Source organism: Dicentrarchus labrax, unplaced genomic scaffold (genome assembly GCF_905237075.1).
Source record: "Dicentrarchus labrax unplaced genomic scaffold, dlabrax2021, whole genome shotgun sequence".
Lineage (NCBI taxonomy): Eukaryota > Metazoa > Chordata > Actinopteri > Moronidae > Dicentrarchus > Dicentrarchus labrax.
Genome location: NW_026136722.1, coordinates 5,033,181 through 5,059,700, shown reverse-complemented (window position 1 = coordinate 5,059,700; position 26,520 = coordinate 5,033,181). Strand labels below are relative to the sequence as shown.

Genomic DNA, 26,520 nt, shown 5'->3' with positions numbered 1-26,520 from the left:
TTATGAGCCTGTAATATAGTGAATGTTGAGAGGAATGTGTTTGGATGTAGACATGTGTATGGGATGACACACCTGACAGCTGTATAAGTGTTTGTTATGTGTGTGTGTGTGTGTGTGTGTGTGTGTGTGTGTGTGTGTGTGTGTGTGTGTACCCTCCCTGTCTCCTTTTCCCAGCTCGACTCTTATACCGATCTATGTTTCAGTGTTTGGGAAGTCAACAGTAGAGTTCCTGTTCTTGGTTTAAAAATAACTTTCGGACTTAAATTCCTTGCCCCCTCCCTCTCATCCTTTCTTACTGGCACTCTCCTAACCTCTCCCTTTGCTTATTTTTCTTTCCCCTTTCCCTCATTTTTTCTTTCTTCTTCTGTTTTGGAACAGGCTGTGCACTCTGCGTCTTTCTTTTTCTTTCAGTCAACTTATATCTGTCCTTGCTACACACACACACACACACACACACACAACATGCTAACATGCTAATGTTGAGTACATTTACTGTTCGCTATTCTCCCCATCTGAATTTGCCTGTTAACATGATAACATTTGCTGATTAGCACTAAAGTAGCTACAGCTGAGGCTCATGGGAATGTTGTTAGTTTTGCACATGAGCGCTGGAAGTACGGGTGCTGAGGGGGCTGCAGCACCGCCTAAAATCTGACATAATGAAAACTGTTTAAACTTATTATAACTTTATATAACTTTACACAGACAGAACTGCTGTGCTCTGCATGTGGCAAAATACTCCTTTAAGAACCATGCCACAAATAAAAACAGCCTTTTTATGTAAGTGTTTTGCCTTAATTTGACAGTCAATGAAGACAGGAAACAATTTATGATGAGATAAATACCTTCTGCTTTCAACACTCTTCCCCCTTCTGCGGCCCCCTACCTTCTTAATAAGTTTCATACGGTGCCTCACAAAAAAGGGATTATTTAATAAAGGCACCCATGTCCTTCCATCCAATGTGATATTTTCTAAAGGGTGGACAGAGCTTCAGGCTGTTACATTGCTTAGATATTAACAGACACACACACACAAGATTTGTTGGAATTCTATATGTTTTAATTTCCTGAAATGACGTAAACTCATGATAAAGATTTTAAATCCTGATCAGCCCAGCCTGGACGAAAAGCTGCTCTATGTGTGTATATCTGTGTACATATTCATATCAGTGTGTGTGTTTTTAGGCTGTGCCATATAAAGAGTTAGAGGAGTGTCGCAGCAGGTGTGGCAGGAGCTCTCCTGAACAAACACTCCACACCTGTCTTCCTCTGCTCCTCCTCTCCACTTCCATTCCTCTCGTGTACAAACACACTCTTTCTCACAGACACACAAAGCTCTCCTCACCACCTTTCTGCCTGACTCACAATGTTGTGCTCTTTGTGGTGGACAGCTGCTTTTGTTCCACTGAACTCTCTCTACTATCCTGTTCTATCTACTCTCTTTGCCTGATATTTTCATGCATGTGCCTCACACCTCTCCCCCTCTCCCTCACCCCCCCAGTCTGTCGGTCTTGTATTTCCACTGACTTGTTTTTGAAGGTTTGATCTGTTTCTCACCTGCCGTTGCTCCCCCCCAAACCATTCCTTTGACTTTTTAATAGTAGTGACAGGGAGGTTTTCCATCGAACTCTTAAAGCAGACTTGTGTCACTTTAACCATTACGGGCTGACGTTCGCCGTCCACTCAGAATGTAAAGGTCACCCTGCAGGGCAACTTCCCAGTAGCAGTGTCTCGTATCCCCAAGAGCGAATGAATGCCTCTACTTTGGTGTGTTGGAAATTCTGCATGTTTGTTTATTATGTCTAGGATGGAAGCCACCGAGCTCAAAGTGGAAAAGACACATTCTTTGATGAGTCAATGGAACGTAATATGAATACAGCAAAAACACATTTCTCTCTCTGTATGAGTGTGTGTTGTGAGGGTGGGTGCACACACACACACACACACACACACACACACACACACACACACACACACACACACAGGCTTCAGAGAATCCAGTGGTTTTTTTCTTCGTTTTCTCTCTACATATTGGGTTTGTTTATGCAGGCTTGTTACATCACCTCCGCGCACTGACAGAGAGAGATGGATTGTGTGGGAAGAGGATGGAAGTTTGGTGAATACATAATTTTGCTGTGTGTGTGTGTGTGTGTGTGTGTGTGTGTGTGTGTGTAGGTGTCTGTGAGAGTGTGAGCACATACTGTATGATGAATGTAAGATAGTGTGTTATTAGCCACATGTTGTGAACGTCAATAATATGTCATATTTCCACATTAAAATGTCTTAAAATGAACAGACCTATGTTAAAGATCCAGTGTTTAACATTGAGGAGAATCTATTGGCAGAAATATAATATAATATAATATTCACAGGTATGTTTTCATTAGTGTATAATTACCTGAAAATAAGAATAATTGTTTTTGTTACCTTGAACCGTTTTTATCTACAGAGGGAGTTGAGTCTGCCATGTTGGATCACTATGTTTCTACAGTAGCCCAGAACGGACAAACTACACACTGGCTGTAGATACTTCATAATGTCATTAAACTACCTCTTTGTTATTGTTTTGATTTCAGAGACCCCTAACCCCCTAACCCCTAGAAATAGGCCCACTGTACATTTTAAAAACCCAAAAGGTAGTTTAACAACACTTACAGGATAAAAGAACATTCAGTCTGTTGGACAATAACATTTTTCAAGTTGCAATTGTATCATCAGTCTGTCGGTCAGTAGTTCAGTCGATCCACCAAAATGTTGGACCGAACAGCCTGTCCAAAAGAAAAGCCTGTTTTTCCAACAGTACAGCCTCACAGAGCAAGTTTTAATGTGTTATTTCATTTAAAAATATAATATAACAGTATCAAAAATATAGACAAATATAACTGATGTTTTCTATTTTGTTCACATTACATAAATCAACAACTGGAAAAAAAAATAGAAAATAGAGTCCTTGAGGATTGAGGAAATACTCTCAAAAGCGCACAAAGAGGTTGAAAGCGACTTTCTGGGAGTTTATTTAAGATCGGATGCTTTGGTCAGTAATGTATAAGAGGCACAAAAAGTGCTTTTGTATGTCTGTGTTAAGTGTATGAATGTGAGTGTATATGTGCACGAGTTAATATGGTTATTATAATTTCTATTTGTTTTTATCTTTATTTTGTTTTTAATTTTTGTTTTCATTTCAGTTTAGTTTTCAGTTTAGTTTCCAGAGTGTTTCAGGTTCATTTTTATTTTTCAAAAATGTTAAAATTTAGTTTACTTTCTTATTAGTTTCAGTATTAGTTTTAAACCAGTAATATGATGTAACTTGTCAGGGTCAAAACAGGTATTACGATACAAACCCACTGACTCACAGTCATGTAGACACCCCCAGTCTCAGTAAACAAATGCACCAACGTCTCTTCATGTTGACAAATTTGACCCAACTGACAAAAACCCAAAAGACATTTCTTATACAGTTTTAGTTCAGTTTTTTGTTGTTGTTAGTTTTGTAAGTACACAATATTATATAATATATTATTAAGTGAATATTAAGTCTAGTTTTTATTCTTATTTCAGTGAACTAAAAATTTTTTTCACACCGAGTTTTAGTTTTTAGTTTTACTCAACTCTAACAACCTCAGCCTGTGCAGCACAAGCCTACTGAATGCATCGCTCTACATGTGACCCTTTTGTTAAGTGCAGAGGGTGGTTTATAGAGGATGAAGGGGGATGATATCTCCCCTGTTGACACAAATGACTGCAGGCATCCCCCTGCTTAATGATACATTTTAGGGAAACTGCAAGGGAAAACAATAATTTAGCCACCCACAATCCCTCTCACTGAATCTCAACAAGCAGCCCACTGCGTGTTCCTGTGAACAGTTTAATGTTAGTATGTTTGAGGGTACATAAATCTGGAATATGTATTTAACCCTCTCACATAGAGTATCAGTGTGTATGTTAGCCACCAGCTCAGGTACTGTAGATGTCTGGTTTCCTGTGTGCGTGTCTGCGGGGATGACAGGAAGATTATCCAGGCGGTCCTCGCCTCCGCTCTGCACTCTTCAATGAAAACCTTAAACCAAACCAACTAAATTCTTGTCTGTTTACATGGGTAGCTGTTGGTGTGTGTGTGTGTGTACGAGTGTGTGCACAGGGAGAGGTGGCCTGGGAACCTCTGAGTAGGTAAAGGGGATGTGGGGGCTAAAGACAGGATATGGAGGGAGGAAAAGAGAGTGATGAATTGCACGGGAGATTATCATAATCATTTTCAACATCACTATCACTCAATCACGTAGTTGTACTCCGCTCCAAGGAACACTCTGCTCTCCTTGTACATGTACTTTATCTGTCCAGCTCTTGTCTCAAAGTATTTTTATAAAGTGGGGGAAGGAAATTCCTAGCTGTTTTCCATGGCTGCCCCGAGTATTAATGTAGCACAGACTAGCAGCTGAGTATATTTATTTTACTTTTCACAAAGCAGCAGCCGGACAGAGGTATGCGTGTGAAAAGAACTTTAAAGCATCAAAAATATTATTTTCGCTCAAACATAAATAAATAAACACCCAGAAGCCAGGTCCTCTTTGGAATGTAGTAATTCTGAATTTTTATGAATGACTGCATTCATGGTTGGCCACGCCCCCTCGCCAAACCTCAGCTCTCCCTGTCGGAGCTCCAAGCCCCGCCCACACCTCCCTCCCTGTTGGGATACCTTGGCCGGGCGCCTGCCTCCTAATTGGTTGAAGGAGGTCTCGGGTGGGCGTGGCCGCCATAAAAAGCACGGGGCTGATATAAAAACAAGCCTCAAACTTTGATCGATGAAAATTTACAAGTGATGGAGGACATTTGAGGACCATCGCCTGTGTCGGATTTAACCTTTGTGGACAAAAGCTATTGTTTCTGAGCCGGTGGAGGATTTATTCTTCTGTGATATAAGTATTTTTTTTTTTTTTTTTTTGTTTTGTTTTTGTTTTCTCTTCTTCTATGTGAATCAGCTGACAGCATGGGGATACTTCTATTATTTGCTGTCCTGCAAGTGGTGACAGTCGGCTTGGTGAGTGTGTTGACGTTTCTTTTCTGTCGCTGCTTCATGTAAACACTGAGGAATAAAAGACTCACGTGTCTGTACTCTACTGTAACTGCAGCGGATTTGAGCTGCTGTCGTCTGGTAACATTCAGCCATACAGCCTAATCTTCCATCCATCTCCTTGTTGTACAGTGCTGCATGTCAGAATAATGGTCTCATGAAATCCTGCCCTCTGTTCAGCTGTGGGTTTTTTTCTTTCCAAAATGGGGGGTTTGGGGACCATTAGAGGTCTTTGTGGGATGTTTCAGGGGGTCCTCAGTAAAATGAGTATCAGGATATTTAAGGAAAAGAGTGCTCAAAACTTTCCAGGTTCAGTAAAAAGCACTCCTTAATGCATAAATGGCCCCTGTAAGTATTGTATATTATATTATTGGATGCATTAATCTGTAAATAGCATTTTACTGTTGTCAATTTTAACTATTTTATTTACAGTTGGGTAGGTTTAATATTTAATAATCATTTTCTAATCTATCATAATGTGTTTCGTATGTAAAATCACAGCCCGGAAAGTATATAGTAACTAATGTTGTTAAATGTTAAAGTGGAGTAAAAAGTACAATATTTATATAAATAACTAAAAAATAACTATAATAAATAACCTGAAAAAAACACAACAATTCACCCTTTTACAAACTATATGATCATAAAGTGGATAAGGGTTGTAAAATTACCCTAGAGTAATATTATACAACAGTAATACAAATGGAGACCAAAATACACTGAGGTCAATACGAACTCCCTGCACACTATAAATATCTACAGGAATATTGTGGGACTTTTGGTTAGGGGATGATTGAAGTACCAGGTTAAACCCAACGGTAATGCTAAAAATGGAAAGCTGTTGTCACTGCATTGTGTAATGTCATATTCAACCTTCATGCCTACCCGAGACCCACAAGAGTGATTTGAACCAGTGACGGCGGCACGCCAGGACCTGGTCTGGGTTTAGACAGAGTCAGGAAGGGATCCCTTTAGTTGATCTGACTGTGGACAGTCAGGCCGGCAGCTCTCTGTGATCTCCATACCTGCTGGGGGTTGTTGGAGCTGCTCTGGTGTGTGGTGGGGGGGGTGAGAAACAAAAGATGTAGGAGCAGGAAGGTTGGGGTTGGGGTGGCTGGTGGGGGTGCTTTGGGCCCGAGAACGTACCTTTCATCCCCGCTCGCCCGGCGAATGCCAAGCGGAAGGCGACAGAGGGTTACAGATATCCCTGTGGGGCTTGGGACAGTGCTGGGTATTCACCAAATGCTTAAGCCTCACACACTGAGGAATTTCTGTGATCTGTGTAACATGAGTCAAACTATTGTCCAGTGTGGCTCCTCCTTACATGGAAAATGCACCGTATGAAGTTGGTTTGCCAATATTCAGGTTAACTAAAGTGTCCCCTCCTGTAGGTGACTGCTGGCTGTCCCGTGGTGTGTGAGTGTCCGGCGGGGCCTCCATCCTGTCCCCCAGGGGTCAGCTCAGTCCCGGACGGCTGCGGCTGCTGCAAGGTGTGTGCCGCTCAGCTCAACCAGGATTGCCACGAAGGACGACCATGCGACCACCATAAAGGCCTAGAGTGCAACTATGGCAATGATGTGGGCCGTACCCACGGCATCTGCAGGGGTACGTACCACAGAGTCGGTGGGAAGGCTGAAAGAGAGAAGGGAAGTGGCAAGGCGGGAGGGTCAGATGCAGGAGGAGTTTTTGGGTTTAGATTGGGCACAAAGTTTGGGGTTTAGCTCGGGGTTGAGTGAGGGAATGTGTAATTTCAGGGTGGGGAATCTGGCTTCCAAGCCAAGTGGCTGGAGTTTCTCTTTGATAGGGGGTTCAGGTTTGAAGCCCGTGCCACGTTTCAAAAACAGAGCACCTTCATGAGCTGCGACTGAAACCTGGCCAAGTCCGGGATTTATATAAGTAGTTCAGTGTGTACACAAACAGCCCCATGAAACACACATGCACGCACAGTGGTATTTTTATATGTGTGTTTATTTGGGGGTGTTTCTATATAAAGGGGGGTATCTGGGGTGTTGTGTGGGGGAGTCCCTCTGAGGGAGCGAAGAGGAAGGACATTGTAAACAAGTCAAAATTCCTCTGTGGTCTAAGAATAGAGCTTGCTTCATAAATCTGGAGATAGTGTGTCTCTCAACTAACTCTTCTTATTGACCTTTCATACATATTGAAGATTTACATATGAGCTCAAGAATATTTGATATCTGAACACTATGTTTTTGTATTTTTGACCAACCTGTTTGTCTACTTCCTCTCCCTCAGCAAAGGCAGAGGGCCGCTCGTGCGAATACAACGGGCGGATTTATCAAAACGGCGAGAATTTCCGCGCTGGTTGCAAGCACCAGTGCACCTGCATCGATGGAGCGGTGGGCTGCGTGCCCCTTTGCCCCAGCCATGTGCCCCTGGCATCCCCTTCCTGTCCTGCTCCGCAGCTGGTCAAGGTGCCAGGCCAGTGCTGCCTCAGCATCGACTGCCACAAAGGAACCACCGTCGTGCCTCCAGTGCACCGCCGACCCCAGCCTCCAGTTTATCCGCCTTACCCCTTCATTCCCTATCCGGCCTACCCTTACCCAAAGCCTTATCCAAAACCTTACCGGAAGCTGTACCCCTACAAACCCAAAAAGGAGAAGGACACCCTGGGAAACGAGCTGGTGGAGGTGGGGCGCAAGTGGGACAAGCCACGTGGAAACAAGCACTTGGCGGGTAAGAGAGGGTGCCGCCATGTCGCCTCCAGAGTGCCGTCTGTTTCCTCTACGCAGTAAAGCATCATGTTTATGTTTTAGCCATTTTAGCCTCCTAATGCACAAACGGCCTCACTGTGAGCCTTTCACTCTGCATCTGTGCGTGTGTGTCAGCATTTATGTGAGGCTTGTTTTCCACTGGCTCCTTGCACACCAGAGGTGCTCTCTCTCTCTCTCTCTCTCTCTCTCTCTCTCACACAGCACATACCTCTGTCACCCAGCTTTCCCCTCTCTGTAATCACCCTCTCTATGCGTCAGTGTTGCCTGTTCAGTGAATGAGGCTAGTGTGCTTTGCATCTCTGGACCTCTCCTTCTCCCTCTCTCTCCCGCTGGCCCTTTTTCCCCCCCAGCTTTACTGATCTCATTCTCTGACTCTCCATATTCTGCATCATCCATTGTCATTCCCCCTCACACGTCCTGTCTTTCATCTCCCCAGCCTGGAGGCAGGTGGGAGATCAGTGTGTGGTTCAGACTACTTCCTGGTCCCAGTGTTCTCGGAGCTGTGGGATGGGCGTCTCTTCTCGTGTTACCAATGACAATGCCCGGTGTAAGCTGATCAAGGAGACGCGTCTGTGCAACATTCGGCCCTGCAGCTCCATGTCTATCCCTGTCAAGGTGAGGAATGTGTTTGGTGCTTTTAAGATTCTCATAAAGGGATGGATCGCAGTCCTTCCTCTAGTGGCCCACAACCATGCAGTCCAGCCACCATGCTAAATAGATTTAGGAAAGGATTGCTTTCAAGGGGTCAGATTGGTATTAATATAATGGCATGTATACAGCCCCCACCCCTAAATCCCTCTGTAGCCAGAGTCCATTCTGTCTATTCGTGGTTCTGTTGCTGTGTGGGAAACTTCCCCCACAGGACGACGACGGAGCTGATTTAGACCACGTTTCCCCTGTGCAGCTTCATGCTTGGTTCATGGTGGTTCCAGTCCAGTGTGTATCATTTAGGAGGATCTCTTGGCATAAATCTCATATATTAATCATAGGTATGTTTTCATTAGCGTATAATCTACAGAATATAGGAATTGTTGTGTTTTCGGTTAGAATGAGACATTTTTATCTACAGAGTGAGCGAGTCCTCTTCTGGCGGAGTCAGCCATGTTGAACCGACATGTTTCTCCAGTAGCCCTGAACAGACAAACCAATTCCCAGGTCGTCAAATACAGAAGAAATACTCTTATTCTCTTTCTGGCAGAGAGTTAGATCAGAGGATTGATATTGTCTGTACAGTAAATATGAAGCTATATTGTTTATATTATATTGCAATGTTTTATTTGGAGGTTTATGTGCCGGACTATTTCCTGATTGGGAACATGCTCAGAGCCAATAAGCAGTCTGGCACGTACCATATTTTTGTCACAATCTCTGGTAGCTTTAAAAACGCAGTGATTGTACTTTACTTTACTGTCAACGTTGTCAAGAGCAGAATATGATGTATAATGCAGCTCTTCTTTATAAGCAAAGACATTATTTCACGTAGGCATAAATCCCAGAACCTTTCAGAGATGTGACAAAGGAAAAACTCTCCCCTCCTTTGTCAGTGGGGGCTGGATGTGCAACTCTCCCACACTGAACCTGCGACACTGTGGCTGTAAGCTGCACTCAGTGGCTCTTCGCTAGCCCTTGATTCGCCCACTCTGTTGCTCTCTCACATTTCATACACAACACCCTCAGAAACATTCTGCCTCCCGCCACGAGCCACTCAGGAGGCTGATGGGTTGTTATGCACCTGTTTCTATGTGCTCTCCCAGTGTTTGCAGAGCAGCTGTGGGTGTTAATGTGCATCAGTGTCAAGCCTTAACTATTGTTGGCATGCTCCTCTCTCAGGCACTCATCTGTTGTTCTGACCTTTATTTTGTTTTTCCCTGTCTCTGTACTTACTGGATTAGCTTTGTTATTCATGTCTCAGAGCTTGAGTTATTTCATTTTGCTGTGTAGTATGGCAGTTCCGATTCCAAGCAAATAGCAATGTGATCCTATAAAGCTTCCTCTAGAAAGTTTAACCTGCTCCACATGAGAGTCACATCACAGCTGAACCAAAGAAAAGAAGTTTAGCCATGCTAGCTATGAGGCTCTAGGGATTGCAAAGCTGGTTATTTGGTCAATCTACTCCTGACTGAAAATATCTCTACCACTTCTTTTTGTCAACAAAATCCTATTGGATGGATTTGCATGAAATTTGGTTCAGACCTTTATGTTCCACTTGAATTGTAATAACTTTGCTGATCCCCCAACATTTTATCACCAGATCGATGTCCAATACTTTGGTTTATGACAAAATACCTCCAAAACTAATGACATTCACATCAGCCTCAGCTGTGCTCTCTGTTTAGTGCTAGTTAGCAAATATTAGCATGCTAACGCACTAAACATGATAAATATTAAAGGCCTACCTGCTAAACATCATATGCATATTTGCCTTTTTACTGTGAGCATGTTGGCATGCTAACAGTGCTGTAGTCAAGACCACCATTGTCGAGTCCAAGACCAGGACTAGTCGTGACCGAGTCCAAAGAGGTTCGAGTCCAAGTCCAAATAAGAGTGGCCAAGTCAAGACCGTTTTTGCCATTACCAATCAGCCAAGCATATGATTACAGAAGTGACATTGATTGGCCGCCTGTTTTCAATGCCTGTTCAATAGAAAGAACGTCTTAAGTGCGGACTACAGCACTGAATTCTAACGTACAACCTCATAGAGCTGCGAGCATGGCTTTAGAATCTCTTATTAAACTTATTTCACCAGAAAATTCACTGTCTTTGTCTTCTTTCTCCCTCCACAGAAAGGAAGGAAGTGCTCTCGTACCCATAAGGCCCCGGAGCCACACCGCCTGTCCTACGCCGGCTGCAGGAGCACTCGCCTGTACAGGCCCAACTACTGCGGTGTATGTAGGGACGGCCGTTGCTGCTCTCCCCGTCGTACACGTACCGCCAACGTGACCTTCGCCTGCCCTGATGGCGAACGCTTCAACAGGTCCGTGATGTTCATCCAGTCCTGCAAGTGCAGCGACGAGTGCAACCATCTCAACGAGGCTGCCATGCCTCCACAGCGATGGCTCTACGGAGACACACACAAGTTCATCGACTAGCGGTACCACCCCACCCCCCAACCTACATTCCCTCACAAAAAAAAAGACATTAACTCCCCCATAGTGATCCCCATTATAGAATAGCTGTCCTTAGTGTATCTATGAGTAGACACAAGCGAGGTGCACACGTCAAAACATCTTTTCTGGAAGATTATTCGGGGAGCAATGGGGAATGAATCAGATGGGCACGTCTCCAACTTGGGAAGTACAAAGTGACCAGCCCCTGCTTTAGTGTAGATAAAACGTTGTTTCTGGCCTGGCCAGACTACTACAGACTGTAACAAAATCTTTATGGAAATCATGGATGCAACCAGCCACCATGTTGCTGCCATGCACCAAATGTCCCCTCGAACTCTGAGACTTTATTGGGGACACTGGAGTAAGAGCCGACACACACACACAGGTGTTGGTGTTCCTTTTGTTGATGGTGTGGATTCACATTACAGTTACTGAGCAACAGGTCTGACTAGGCAATAGAAAGCTGGTCTGACATTGCTTTGGAGCCAAATACGAAACCAGCTGGAATCATATCGTCTGTACACTCCAATAACATTAGTATTGATAAACCAAAGGAAGACTCGTGGAGAAGACTTGACAGCAAAGACTGGGATCTTGATTGCAGAAGATGGAGGAGCATCTCAGATGTTCTTACAGGAGAGTGGCTTGTGTCTTTTTATGGTATTTATTCACTGGTATTTATTGTTGAGACAGACATGATGACACAGGGGCCTGCCACCAGGGAAGGCGGTGCTGCTATGTTTGGAAGCATTGGAGTGGCTGAACAGGGATCTGAGAGGGACAAAACAGCTGAGAGCTGTCAGCCAAGAGAGGGAGAGGGAGACTCCCACAGATCTGGGGCTTGACCCCAGGGTTGCATCAGAGGTCACGTGGGTCAGAAAGCCATATCTAATGATGGACGATGAAGGCTACAGGAGAAGAGGAGTTATGTACAGTTAAACCTGATGGGTTGAGGCTTTGTATGCATCAGGGAATACGTCGAAGGTTGTTTACACAGCTGGACTCATCCCCTGCCTCGCCTCCACAAGAGACCGAGACATTTAGCAAGCACCAGAAGAACAAGCCTGGGATTCTGGCGCCAAGAAGTCAACCACCTAATTCTGTGCAAATTACAATCCTGACTCTGAGGGGGCAGTGAGAGAAAATCAGCCACTCTCTTGTTTGCTATAAAAATAAAAATAAAAAAACTGCGGGTACTGATGTAAACATGTAATTTGTGACTGGCGGGTGGAACCGCTCTGGTGCCCGATCTGGCCTGTAATCGAGCAGTATGCCAGCTCGCTGAAACAAAACAATAAGTCACGCCTCTTCGTGTTTCAGTGGTGTCTGGGAAATGCTGTTGAAGACTGTGTTGTCAGTTAACATCACTGTTGGGGGCAGAGAAGAGCTTCAACGCCCCGCAGAGGACGGGCGGCCAGAGGTCAATAAGAACTGTAAGGACATTTTGAAGGAGAGGAATTTGGTGTTATTCTACAATTTTCATGGCCAAAATCCTTTCATATGATTAAAGAACCCAAGCATCTTACTTTACTGGGACTTGGGTTAAGTTCACGCACCTTACGACAGCCTTGATTCATGACCTGTTATGTCGTGCAAAGGGGGATTAAAAGGTCAATTCAAACTATCTTCAATGAATACACACTTTAAAATAAGTGATTTCTAAGTGATCTGAATTTTATTATTTCAAAGATTTGTTTTCTCTTGTACCATAAAATAGTGGCTTTGTCGTGTTTTCAGTCTTCTGTAAAACTCGAAAATATTTGCATTTTCTACCGTCTCTTGTCTACAGCAGACTTTCTCAGTGAAGAGACTGCTGCCTGTAAGCCTAGAAAGTTTTTTAAATTTACAGGTGATTTAAAAAAAAAAAAAAAAAAAAAAAGTGTTTTGGTAATTGTTTGCCATGTTGCCATTGCTATTTGCCTATGTAGACGCTGTGGTTTTGGTACTGTATGTCTAGTTTTGTTTAAGGACACTATAGAGCAGCTATGTACAGATGCATCGTTACCTTCTTTGTAGTTCTATCTGCTGTATAAGGGCCAATCCTTTCACCGAGTTATACTAGTCCATGTATAGTTTAGCACTGAACGAGGCAGGGTTCAGATCATTTACGAGCATTAAGTGCCAATTTGAAAGCATGATGATTGTATCCCTACTAGGGTACATTAACACCATCTGTATTGATAAAGTCATGCTTTTTAAGATTACGTATTAAAAACAAACTTGTTCACAAACAGACTAAAAATCAATTTTCCATCTTCCTCACAATTAACTTCTTTTGGAAACTTGCTGCCCGACACACATTTGATTTTAAGAGATGGAATGAGTTCATTTTGCATTTTTCAATAAAGAAATTTTCACTTCTACACTTGGTGTTGAACATATTTAGCAAAATGATCATTTATCATGTAGATTGGTGGTTCCCAACCTGGCAGTCGCAAGGCCTTCATGATTTTGTGTCATAAGAAAACTAAATGACAATACACACAGTGGGCCCATATCTCATTGTTGACTGTTAACTTGAACCTATGTTAAATTGTTGTTTGAATAATTTTTTTTCCCAAAAGTCCCCTAAACAGGAAATAATCTGCTCAAATTCATCCATATCACTAGTTTTACAGTTCTCCATTTGGGTTCTTTGTTCAGTTTTAAATAATACTGAATATAACCATTAAATGTCACTTATAGGTCATTAGTTTTTTAAATTATAGGAAATGGATCCCTTATGGAACCACTGATAAAGTTGAGAATACAGTGATGCTAAAACCTTTGAGACTCTACTTTGAGCTAAATGCAAACAGAATGATATAAGTTAGCATGCTACCATTGGCCACTATGCACTGAACACACAGTTATGAGGCCGATGGGAATGTCAATTTTAGACACATTAAAAATTTACCCTCAAAAGGAATAGAGTCATCCTCTGGGGACTATGCAGATCTGTACAACATTTCATGCCAGTTTATTGAAGATTTGTTGGGACAGACATGCTGCTAGTGTGGCTAAAAACCCATCAATGCCAGACTTCTCTGGCTGCTTGTAGTGGAAGTAGTCTTTAATAGGCACAACAATTTGAAATTTGTGTCAATTTAATTGTAGTTTTGTGCGATACATTTTTTTTAACCTCAAAAGAAGACACTGTACAATAAAAATCAAAATTGGCAAATTCACCACTAGGACTCCACTTGGTGACTTCATTTATTGGAGGCATTCACTTGGAAATTCAAAGAAAGAGCTGCCATATAGCCAGAATTGTTTTACTGAACAGTCACTACATGACTACTTGATTTCTTTGTAATGATCAACTCTTGCAGTGGGGGAGGTTTAAAACAAAATACACAAAACTTCCTATACAAACTAGTCTGAACATTTAAAAAGGGGCTAAAAATCACATGTTCCTTAGAACTACTGTCCTATACGTTTCCCTGAAGCTCTGCTTGAGACTGAAATAAATGAAAGTGGGGTAGAGACAAGAATAGCCTCACAAGAGACCACAATAGTAAAAATGGCATTTTATAAAAAGTTTTAATTTCATTAAGCAAAAAAACCCAGTAAAAGACAAATTAAAAAAAAATAAAAATCAACCAGACTCCTGTCCCCAAAAACTGACAATAAAAATAAATGTTTGGTGAACACAGGGAACAGAGCAGAGCTTTCAAATCAACAGCGAAGTACGTCTACTTCCAAATACAAGACTCAAGATCCAAGGAGAGGAGACTTCTGCTCGGCCGGAGGACTCATCTGGACTGCTCAACTAAAGGAGGGACAGAGGAGGAGGGACATGTATTGAGCATGTGAAAGATCAGTGCGATGACCAACAGCTGACCATACCAACTTTTCACCAGCGGGTTAAAAACATGTATGGGCAATTTCCATTTGATGAGAGCCCCACAGTTAAATGGCAGCACCAACTGCTGCCTGTAGCTGCCAAGATGTCGCTAAAGTTGATTACGCCAGCTGATTATCTGTGGGGCACTTTTCAACTGGATTAAAAACAGCCCAGCAAATCACAGACCATCAACAATTAGCAGTCATAACATGTTGTTTTATTAGTGAAGTGCTTTGAGCCCCGTTAATCCACAAATTACAATCATTCCACACGTCAGGCCAACTTTATGAAGGACATCAAGCATCCGTGCATTTCTGCAGCCATTTGGAAATGAAAGACTTACTGTAAGAGGAGATGTCAATCTCGTCTGGCAGCTCGGCCACGTTGACCTCAAAGCGGTCCTGCACATCGTTCAGAGTCTTGGCATCGGTCTCGTCAGACACAAAAGTTATAGCCAGGCCTTTGGTCCCAAACCTACCAGCACGGGCAACCTAACGGGTTCAGAAAAGGGAGAGTAAGTTAAATCCTAAAAAAAAACAAAAAAAAAACCACATGTACCAATAATATCATGCTTTAACAACAATGACAAACTAACAATCGATTCATGCATGCAGAGGTTATGACACACTCTTAGGTATTCCCAGAATGTTGCAATGGCCCTACAAATAACAGAGATGTGCAGTTATTCCCCCTCTGTCAGTTCTCACCCTGTGTAAATAGGTGTCAGAATCTTCTGGCATGTCGTAGTTGAAGACGATATTGACTCGCTCGATGTCCATCCCTCGGCCAAACAGATTAGTTGCCACCAGGATCCGCCTTTGGAAGTCCTTGAATTGCTGATAGCGAGACAGCCTGTGGAGGAGGAAGGGGCAGGAGGGAGCACAGAGCCCGAGAGAGAATTACCAACACAGCTGCTGTAGACATTACTGGACTGTATCCCCCCTTTGAAGGTAATGGTGTGTTGAGTTAACTGATGAGGCCTCATGCTCCATAAACATACTTAGCATTCGGAGCTCAATAGAGCATATGTTTATGAGAGTAGGTATGTAAGAGGATGATGTGTGCCTGTGAGTCTCACCTCTCCTCCTGGGCCATTCCCCTGTGGATGGAAATGGCAGGGAAATTTTGTTCCACCAGAAGCTGGGACAGAGCGATGCAGCGCTGGACTGACTTGACAAAGATCACCACCTAGAGGCAAAGCAAAGGCATTGAAATGCAGCTGAACAACAACAGAAAGCATTAGCTGGACTTCCTTCAGATCCCGAATTAGGGATTTTAACTCATTAACTGAACAGCGTTAAAAGAAAGGAACAGTTTGGCATTGTGGTAAATATACTTCCTTGCCAAGAATTAGTACTTGGCAAAAGGTGTGAAAACTAGGTCTGCACAATTAATCTAAATATTATCAAAATCACAATATGGCAATTCAATGTGCAATATGCAAATCACAGAAGTTGCAATATTTTGATAAAAGTAAAGCATCATAATGAAGCACTGTAGTGAACAAATCTTGTTCTCCAGATGTAAGAAAACATTTGTTTGTTACAGACCAACATGTCACATTTTCACAATTTATATTGTTTTTCCTGGTGAAAATCAAACTTGTGACGGAAAAATAGCAGCATTCTCACACCAATCATGAATCATATTGTAATGGCAATATATGTATGAAAAAAGTAGTAAAATAATTCATCCTTTTATGGAAGCGCATGTGTCAGACCTGTAACTTCCTGGAGTCTCCGCTACCTGAAAACCTCAGAACTAATAAATACTCTGGAACCACCCCCTAAAACCAGGTGTCATTTTTATACTTTTGCTTTGTGTTTTTACAGATTAAACATTGGTAGACAGTGTTTTTTTTTTACTTTCAGACAGAGCTGTTTCCCTTCATTATGCTAAGCCATGCTCACTAGCTAGGTTGATATTTACCTGCTTGACATCCTCACCTAACTCTTAGCAAGGTTTCATTGCATGTCTATTAAAAAAGACCTATAGTTACATTTTCCAAAACACCAAACTCATCAACTCCTGGAAAGCAAAATTTCCAGCTCTGTAATGGCAATTTAAGCAACACAATTACTAATCTTTTGTATGTTGGACAAATCTTAAACTAGCAAAAACACAATATCCCAAATGGTACTGGGACAGACATCCACTATGCAACAGCTCCATCACTTTACCTGGTTGAACTCCAACACGTCAAGCAGGTCAAAGAGCTTGCGGTTCTTCTCGCTGTCCTTCAGCTTAGAGTAGTACTGTTGCAGGCCATGGAGTGTAAGCTTGGTCTCGTCGTCCACAAATACTTCCATGGGCTGTAGAGGAGATGAGGGTCAGCTAGGTGAACTTTCTAGTTATTCACACTGTTAACTTATTGATAAATAATAAATAAATATTCAGGGTAATTCCGAAGCAGCAACGTCTCCTCGATCACTTACATCTTGCATGAATTTGCGGCAGACTGGTCGGATGTCCTTACTCAGTGTTGCACTGAACATCATGACCTGCTTCTCGTGGGGCGTGATCCTGAATATTTCCTGTACGTCACGCCTCATGTCTGTTACACAAAAAGGCATTCACATGAATAATGTATATGATTATGATCTAATATTGCGCTGGAGGGTGGGTGCCCTCACAGAATACACTGATGCAGAAGAAATGCGAGAAAATATTCGACCAAAGACACACCTAGCTGCTCCAACATTTTGTCGCACTCATCCAGGACAAAATGCTTAACGTTCTTCAAACTCAGGGACTTGTTCCGTATGAGAGCGAGAATGCGGCCCGGCGTTCCGACGACGATGTGAGGACAGTTCTTCTTCAAGACATCCTCGTCCTTCTTGATGGCCAAGCCACCGAAGAACACTGCTGCCTTTACCGTGGGCATGTACTTGGAGAAACGCTCGTACTCTTTACTGATCTGGAAAGCCAGCTCTCGGGTGTGGCACATGACTAATACAGACACCTGAGGAGTAGACATACAGAGACAAAGTCAGACACTGTGGGCTCTATAAGCTGCAAGTTTTACATGTGGAGCATGTAAACATTTAGTCATGGAGGAAAATAATTAAGAATCAAAGTGTAAATAGACTAGATAGATACTTTATTTATCCCGAGGGAAATTTGTGTAATTTACAGTAATTTGTGCAGCCTTCATTGTGAAATATCTGCACATTATTGTTATGTTATTTATGTGGCGTAAGCCCAACATAACTTTTGGTGTTTTCCATCAACAACTTCCATCAGCTGAGGTTGAAGTCATAAAATCTAAAAATACCATGTGAGTTAAACATCAAATATCAGGTTGAGACTAGATTTGAGGGCGTAAACAAATGTGTGTTCCTGGTCATAAGCCAACAGATGACATTTCCTTTACTTGATTCATACACAGACCTTGTGTGTTGAACATATGTACTAACCTGTCCATCAACAGGTTCGATCTGCTGCAGCGTGGCCAGCACAAACACGGCTGTCTTGCCCATACCAGATTTTGCTTGGCACAGGATGTCCATGCCCAGGATAGCTTGTGGGATGCATTCATGCTGGACTGTATAAAAAACACAAAAAGATTTAGACTAGTGCATTTATTATTATCAGCTACAGTGGCTTTATTTACAGTAACTCTGCTTTAAACCCATATCCAGCAATTAATACACTTGAAACAAGTAGAAAACCACTCGTCGGGCATCTACGAGTAACCACATCCAGACCTTTACACTAATACAGCGTCCATGCTGGCTAGTAAGGTATGTAATTGTATTACAACCAAGTGCCCCTCACCTTCAGAAGGATGCTCAAAACCACAGTCGATGATGGCGCGGAGCAGCTCTGGTTTGAGCAGGAAATCTCTGAAGCCAGAGCTGTGGATTGAAACGTAGGAACCCTTCACCTCCTTCTTGCCTGTGGGGGCGGCACTCTCCGGGGCTCCTTGAGGCTCTTCATCTTCCTCGTAGTCGAGCAGCTCGTTATCAACATCATTTTCAGCCATGGTTTTAGTCTAAAAGAGAGAAAACAAAGTTACCATGGCTGTCCTTGTTGGGTTTACATTGGGGGGCTGTTAACCAAGCCCACCTGTTGTTGCCGTCCTTTGTGCCAGGTTTCACCACACAACTACATTTAAATACCGTGTGTGGGTCAGGAATAAATGCCTCAATGTTTTCATTATAAGATGAATCTGGTGGCATATAAACAGTGATACGAGCAGTATTGTAACCCCGACATTGAAGATCAGCATTGTTGCGTGCATCCCGCAGTAACCCCATTAAAAACACAAGGCCACAGTGAGATATGCTAGATAATTCAGAAAAAAAATCAAGAGTATGTAGATATTAGTTGGCTATAAGTGAACCAAACCTGATGAAACCTTTGAGTTGAGCAGACACTGTCGGATTAACCGCACCGGTTTACAACACTGGGAAGTTATTGTGTTGCATAACCATTGCTAACGTGGCAAGCTAACACGGTATACGGTAACAACTATGTTGCTAACTGAGCGGCTACTAACCAACTAATATAACCAGGCAACATATCAGTAATTATAAAGAATGCGACAGGCGAAATATAAAAAGCTACGCATTAAGTAAACGTACAGAAATACGAGGGAGATCGGTGGGTAGGCTAAGCTATCTAGCTAATGCTAAACTACATCACGCTAGCTAGCTCGGCAGCCTCCTCAAAGCAAACAATGAAAGAAACCATTTAATTACAATCTAACTACGTTATTCTCGGATTTAAGCAAACTAAAGCTAATTCCAGACTTATTAGACGTCAAACGACGTTTTTAAAAAGTATCTAATTGCTACAATGAAAGCGATAATACATGGTTACCTTTACGGTGTTAGCTGCGCGTCCAACTACAGATCACAACCGCATGGGGAGGCCTCGGTTGGTTTATACGGGCAACCGGAAGTCCCGCCTCCGCCACAGCGCGTTGATCTGATTGGTGGATTCGGACAACCGCCGGCAAAGTCGGCCAGCGATTGGACAAAAACTGTGCCGCAGTCCACCGCAGTTTAAAAAAGCGGGATAGAGCAGTGCCGGAGTCTGTAATGGAAGACCATACATTCATATCAATATCAAATAAATACATGTGCACTATAAAATACATGTATTATTATTATTATAGAAAGGAAATTAATACGTAACTGGGAGCAATTACGTCTAAATAAAATGTGTTATCTTGGATTACAGCAGTTTCCTTATTATTAGTAGTATTTGTTATATTAGTATATTAATATATATTGAGGCTTCTCTTCATCTCTGAAGGACAAACCTTTCTTATCTTATAATTATTACTTTTATCTAGTCTGGAAAAGGGACTTGACCTGGCTCAAATATATGTAACTTTAATGCAATTATGATTGTTATTAATTGTACAGATGACAAGAGGACAAGATAATGTATATTGTGTATGTATTTTATTTCTTCTTTTGAAATTATTTATTTCTTCATTCAGTTTCCTCTTCTATACTCCTGTTATCCCCAAAAGATCAATACAAATATTAGTTTAAAAAACTTACATCAACCCACGTTCCTTTGTATTTATTGATTTCATTATCTATTGATTTCTTTATTTACTTCCATACATTTATCTTTTGATGCAGACTGGTAGTTTGACCTTAGATGAGTTAACACACCCTGTACAAATCAATTATCATTTTATTTTCAAAGATTTTACCAGAGGTCTCAGTAGGCTGTGGCATGGTATTGTGTCTGCGTTGATGTGACCTGAGTGCATTCAGGAATACTGCCCTCCAGTGGTCACAATGAGGAACTGCAGCACCAAATTAGACTGATAATTGTTGACACTGACCCCAGTATTGATCATAATTGTGTAAATAAAGAGTTTTTATTCTTAAGTTTAACGTTTTTTTTGGTGTAGAGACGAGTATAACCCAGTAGAAATGGCCATACTGGCATCAGGTCTAACTTGATAGCATTGGTGGCAAAACCAGAGCAACCAAAAACAAACACACCAACGGAAATTAATAATAATCATGTTTATTGTTCTAGCGGTCACAGTTAGTGACTACAGCTGCACATACTTCGGTTGAAATAATACAGTTATCTAGAGCGATTATTATTATTCTTTGGGCGAATCAATAGTATTTATATTCATACTCATGTTAATACTAATTTTCATAGTTTCTGTATTAATATTATATACACTGCTCCACATAAAATATTCAGAAAAATTTGAGAATGCGTTTTACCACTTCTAGTTAAAGGAGTAATTTCCAGATAACCATTATTAAACTCTACAATGCATTCAGCAATCTCCTCTTACTGTGTATTACAGGAATAACAAGACGTCTACAGTAAGCCCCCAACAATTTATCTATAAAGGAGTTTTAACTGCGGTGGTGTCTTTTGCATATTTTTTATCCCATTTACTACAAATAATCTATACTCAGTGTAACTGCAAAATGTACACAGAATTAGCTTTTACACTGCAACAGCAAATCCCACTTCAAAAATATAAAAATATACAAAAAGGACAAGTACAACCAGTGTTAGGATACTGTTAGCACTAAAATAGATTAGTCTTATATCTGTGATTCCAGAGCAGAAGAGAAGCTCCACTGTGTAGGAGAGAAGTATGGAAAACTGTCGGACGCGGGCCGGGAATGAACCTCTGAGTATGTACCAGAGGGGGGGCAAGAACGACTCAGGAAGTCCCTGACATGGGGAGGCAAGGAAAGAAATACCCAGTCTTCCACCAGCAGTCCACCTCCATGCAGCCCTGTACAGCAGCCCAATTCAGCAGGAAGTTCCTCCAGACTGTTACTGCGCAAGTCCAACCTGCACAACTGACTTAAAGCTGCAATCCCCCTGGGTAATGAACTAAGAGAGTTGTGAGCCACATTAAGGATGCGCAGCTCCAAACAGCTATTGAATAGACCAGGGGGGAGTCTCTCTAGCCTGTTCCCACTCAGGTCCAACTCTGTAAGCAGCTGCAGGGACTTGACCTCTGCAGGCAGCTCCTCCAGCAGGTTACCAGCCAGTAGGAGCCTACGAAGGCGACGCAGAGTGAAGAGCGCTGGAGGAAGGCTCTGGAGCTGGTTGTTGGATAGATCTAGGAGCTCTAGGCCTCGCAGCACACCAACACTGGCTGGCAGTGCAAGAACACGGTTAAAGGCAAGTCTGAGGCAAGAAAGACGCCGCAGATGAGCCAGGCTAAGCAGTTCCTCCAGAGTTCTCAGGTTATTATGCTGCAGGTCGAGTGTCCGCAGGTTGGTGAGACCCAAAAGGGCAGAGGGCAAACGCTCCAGCTGGCAGTCCTGCAGCAGCAGCTCTGTCAGGTCGACCATCCGCTTCAAGCCTGTCAGCACAAGCAGCCGGGTGCCCTCGTTGTAGATCTCCAGCCTCACCAAGCTGCCTGCCACCTCACATAACTCCCCAGGGATCCGCTGTAACATGCCTCGAATCACCAGCATACGGAGGTGGCGTAATTGGCGGAGGCTGCCCAGTGCCCAGCTGCGGCCCACCCCACCATCACTACTCAGGCGGCCAGAGAGGTGGAGCTCATGCAGGCTGCGGAGGGAGAAGACCCAGCTGGGGATCTCTGACACCTGAGTGAAGGTGAGCTGGAGGACCTCGAGACGTTCCTGGAGGACTCCAAGTGCACTAGGATCCACGGCTGCTGTGCAGTGATAGAGGTGGAGCTCCCTGTGTTAGCAATCAACAATTAAAAAGACTATTAAATGTGTAAGAAAATGAGAAACAAGCGTATGTACACAACAGCATCCAGAGTAATCGACTTTAGAATCGATGAGCATTGTTCAAAATGTGTAAAGAATGATTGCAACACCTTAAAACTCACCTGAGTTGGGTCATGTTGATGACCTGTGCAGTGAACCTGGCATCTGTGATGAGTTCCAGTTTGAGGACCTGAAGCTGGCTGAGGGTGAAGAGGGCTGGAGGGAGGCGAGGCAGGGCCACCAGCTGAAGTTTGGAGCAGCCTTCTGCATCCACACTAATCATGGCACGCAGCTTCTCCTCCCCCCATCGCCTCTCCAGGTTTTCCTCCAGCAGCCTGCTCTCACTGACAGGGGACAAGAACACGGACAGACGCTGGGCCAGCAAAGGGTCATACTGGTCTAACATGTGTAAAAGAAAGGCCAGGTCATTTCTCAGGTCAGGAACGTCTCTCAGGGAGCACAACTCCTTCAGTGAGTGGAAGGAGTACTGCCGTAGAGAGCTAAGTAGGGCACGGAATGAAAAACAGAATGAGAAATATATTACACAGAATATAGTGTAGCACTAAACAGAGCATTTCACTCTAATCCTATTATCAGGCCTCTGGTATGCTCAAACTCATGGGCATTACTCTGTGTAAAGGCTCTTTGAACAATTGAAGCCTGTGTTGTCTACTTAAAGTCTCAACAATTTATTCATAAAAAAAACATTTTACATCTTGTTCAAACAATGTGAGTAATTATATATTCATAAGCCTATTTAACCAAAACAATGAGCTGAAAGATGCTAAAGGAAGCTGCTTAAATGATAGCTAAGTAACGATTGATGTAAATAAGTTAGCGTTTGTATCAGATATCACTATATAGTTGTCCGACTGTTGGCTCAACAGGAGCACAGCACATTACCCATTTCCAGGACTTATGAAATGGGTAATGTATCATAAAGGGTAATGTAAAAATATTGATTAGTGCAGCTTTAAAGTTATGGGTTTAGGTATTGTTACAACACATTGCACTGACCTGTGTAAAATCCAACTGAGGGTGTAAAAGTTCAGCAGGCCGTACAGCCCCAGTAGGGTCAGATAGGCTACCAGTAGTTTGCGTATGAGGGAGGAGAGCACATGGATACACTCAAAGGTAGAGTAACCCACCAAGGCCTGCTCCTCAGGGTGACAGGTGTAGTTGAAGGAGAAGGCACTGAGAAGAGGGATGGTGTAACTCACGATCAACGTTACCATCAGCAATTTGAATATCGTCTGAGCCAAGTAGACCTGAATAGATAACAGAATAGATAGATAATGAACAAATTAACTGCAACCTGCTGTAAAGCCCTATAACATCATGTTTGAGGTAACAAGCAAAGTAGATGATATCATATCTTCTATACTAGAGGATGTCTCACCTTATAGATGACATCTGAGCTTTCACAGTGGGACCGAAATTTCCTGACTCTTTCAAATAGTGCTCTGGCCTGTTCCCCATCACTTCTGTCCAGACTGATTACCTGCCTGGGACTGTCAACCATGAGAGAAGGCTTGGAAGAAGGGAAGTGCACCTGGGAGCCGAGGGATATAGACGACATGGTGGAGTTACAGGAGAGTGTGGAAGGGCACGGGGAGGGAGGCGCAGCAGAGGACGTACTATCTGACCTCTTCAAAAGTGGGCTGTCTGCGCCCGAGTCTATGCTTGATTGTCTTGTGCGCGTCACTGGGGGTGAAGATGAACTTGAAGAGGGAGGAGGTTGGGGTGGTCGTCTCTCCTCCACCACCACCTTCTCTTGGATTTCCTCCTGCCGGGCGGCATGGGACAGCGCCTGAGATGTCCAGGGTGACTCGCAGCACTTGGCCAAGATGGCCAGGAAGTGCTCTATGCGGGCGGAGGTGTGGGGGAAGTGGAGCCAGAAGGAGCCGCTGGCTACCAGCACTAGAGACTGCAGCAAGGCCATGTAGGGGAAGAAGCGGGAGCACAAAGGCAAAGCCTCATGGTAGCACACCTAGAGAGACAGATTAAACACACGTGTAATTTCAGCCACTAGGCGGTCTCCAGAACAATTACAAAAGACACAGTTGGGTGATATCGTAAAGTAGCGTGGGGTCTTGGGAGTTTTTGTCTTCATTGTCTATCTGACTCAGACAGAAATCATATTCAAAGACGAGGTAATGTATTAAAGCTTTACGTTTACTGTCGTTGACTCTTTCCTCACTCTCTGACGTAGCCGATGTATTATCATGTGTTCTAGTTCTAGTGACAAGAGACGATTCACCGTTAGCTTGAATAAAATGATTTGACTTTTTGACCACTTAGATAAACCATTTTGTACAAAAAGTCATGTAATCCTTTATTAATATAAAAAGATTTATTATAGCTGCTTTAAGGGACTTAACAGTCAATATTTTCATTGGTTTCACCTGTTCCAAAGGGAACTTATGTTATATTATAATGTTAGTATTACAGTACCTGGCTAATGTAAATATACTGCTGGTAGACCAGATGCGTGCGTCGACCCCGGACTGTAGAATGAAGATTTGGGCTGGTTGTGGGCTTTGAAGGTGGAGCCACATCCCCGCCAACTGAGGGACTGTGATCACTAGTATTTACAGTGACAAGCGGATCCAAGGGAATGCACACCACTCGGTCCCTGGATAGCTGCTCAGTACAAGCCAGGACAGATGCCATCAGCATCAGGACCACCAGGTAGTCCATGAAGACCTCCCACCAGGGCTTCAACAGCTTAGATCTGCTCTGATGCTGGTTCTGAGGCACCAGCTCCGACAGGGAAAACATAGCGACCTCTGGGTCCTAAAAGGATAACTGTAAAAAATAATTGTGTAATTATTGGGCTACACACATAAAGTGATATAGTGATGTACAAATAGGGGGACCAGATGTCCCACATTTTGGACAGTCAGGACTGATGCTTTTCTAAACTCTAGGTTTCATCCAGTGGCTGTGAAGGGAGCATGGACGGCTGTCCTCACAAGAAAAATAAACTATCACAAAGAAAAGGAAACGCACTGTGTGAAGCCAGTAAAAGGCAGACTATCGCATAAGACCATAAGAACTGTGAAACTTTCTTTTATGTAGAAATATTGACGATCTGTCCAAATACTAGCAGGTGCAGCATTAGGGCAATATTAGATAAATATTACAATTAGTAACAGCAATTACACTACAGTACAGTATGTATGACCTGATCCAGGAATATCCTGATCAGATTATAGAATAAAACAAATATCCTGTGTTAAAGTCCTCAAAAAAAAACTAATTTTCTACATCAGCTTCTTGATGTACGTAAAAGTCTGATCATATCAAAGTCAACTGCACCTTTAAAAATCTTGTGATTGGTGGTTGCACACAAACTAAATGAAATATTTCTATTGTTGGCAACATTAAGTGTACTTCTTGGCAAAAATACACAAAAAATAACAGAACATTTTAGATTCCAGGATTAACTTTCACCTACCAGGACAAATAACTTGTTCTCCTGTTTTTCTCTCTGAGCAGCTCACAGCCGCCTCACAGAAACCTCATTCCGGCGCTGTCTGGTTCTGCCGTGAAAAACTCCTGAAACTTTCAACAAACTCCTCCTCAGCTGGCCACCACACAGCTTTTCAACGGTTGCTATGACAGCAGAGGATGTGTGGCTAAAAAATCTAATTCAGCACTAGAAACCCGTTCAGGACCCAGTGGGGGCATGCCTGCACCCTTTAACTCCTTCAGGACTGACTGAGCAAATATAAACATACTATCTATGCAAAATGGCCCATTTCAGAGTTTCATTATTGCAGCTGGTTGAGGCGGAGATAATTTTATATAGGCTACTCATGGATAAATTAACCTTTCATCATATTATATAAGCTTATGATTGCTTTTGTTTATAAAATCCTAACATGTTATAAAGTATAAAGATAGTGACGACAGCGGTCAGATAAATGAGCTGGAGTAAAAACTGCACTGTTGCCAATTAAAGTAATAAAGTAGCATAAAGTGGAAATACTTAAAAGTAAAGTTTTACAGTACTAGAGTAAATGTACTTTCCATGATATGCTTGCTGAAAGTCAATTAAAGGAGTCATATTATGCCCCTTTTTCAG

At 42.7% G+C, this 26,520-nt stretch overlaps 3 protein-coding genes across 3 annotated transcripts; 1 reads left to right on the top strand and 2 right to left on the bottom strand.

The window, feature by feature from the left end:
* The first annotated feature begins 4,819 nt into the window (after positions 1-4,819).
* si:ch211-106h11.3 (CCN family member 1) lies at positions 4,820-13,270 on the top strand. Its single transcript, XM_051388038.1, has 5 exons — positions 4,820-5,035; positions 6,460-6,673; positions 7,322-7,762; positions 8,237-8,415; positions 10,584-13,270. Exons 1-5 carry the CDS (start codon positions 4,985-4,987, stop codon positions 10,887-10,889), a joined length of 1,191 nt encoding a protein of 396 aa, XP_051243998.1. The 5' UTR covers positions 4,820-4,984; the 3' UTR covers positions 10,890-13,270.
* A 786-nt stretch (positions 13,271-14,056) lies between these two features.
* ddx39ab (DEAD (Asp-Glu-Ala-Asp) box polypeptide 39Ab) lies at positions 14,057-19,685 on the bottom strand. The gene is made up of 10 exons (XM_051388037.1): positions 19,558-19,685; positions 18,511-18,727; positions 18,150-18,277; positions 17,419-17,695; positions 17,169-17,287; positions 16,914-17,045; positions 15,812-15,921; positions 15,441-15,585; positions 15,077-15,224; positions 14,057-14,658 (listed from the first exon to the last, which is right to left on the bottom strand). Exons 2-10 carry the CDS (start codon positions 18,716-18,718, stop codon positions 14,642-14,644), a joined length of 1,284 nt encoding a protein of 427 aa, XP_051243997.1. The 5' UTR covers positions 18,719-18,727; positions 19,558-19,685; the 3' UTR covers positions 14,057-14,641.
* Positions 19,686-20,707: 1,022 nt separating this feature from the next.
* On the bottom strand, positions 20,708-25,980 carry si:ch211-106h11.1 (volume-regulated anion channel subunit LRRC8D). Its single transcript, XM_051387972.1, has 6 exons — positions 25,891-25,980; positions 24,885-25,238; positions 23,830-24,420; positions 23,448-23,698; positions 22,553-22,930; positions 20,708-22,398 (listed from the first exon to the last, which is right to left on the bottom strand). Exons 2-6 carry the CDS (start codon positions 25,209-25,211, stop codon positions 21,276-21,278), a joined length of 2,670 nt encoding a protein of 889 aa, XP_051243932.1. The 5' UTR covers positions 25,212-25,238; positions 25,891-25,980; the 3' UTR covers positions 20,708-21,275.
* Between the last annotated feature and the right edge of the window lie 540 nt (positions 25,981-26,520).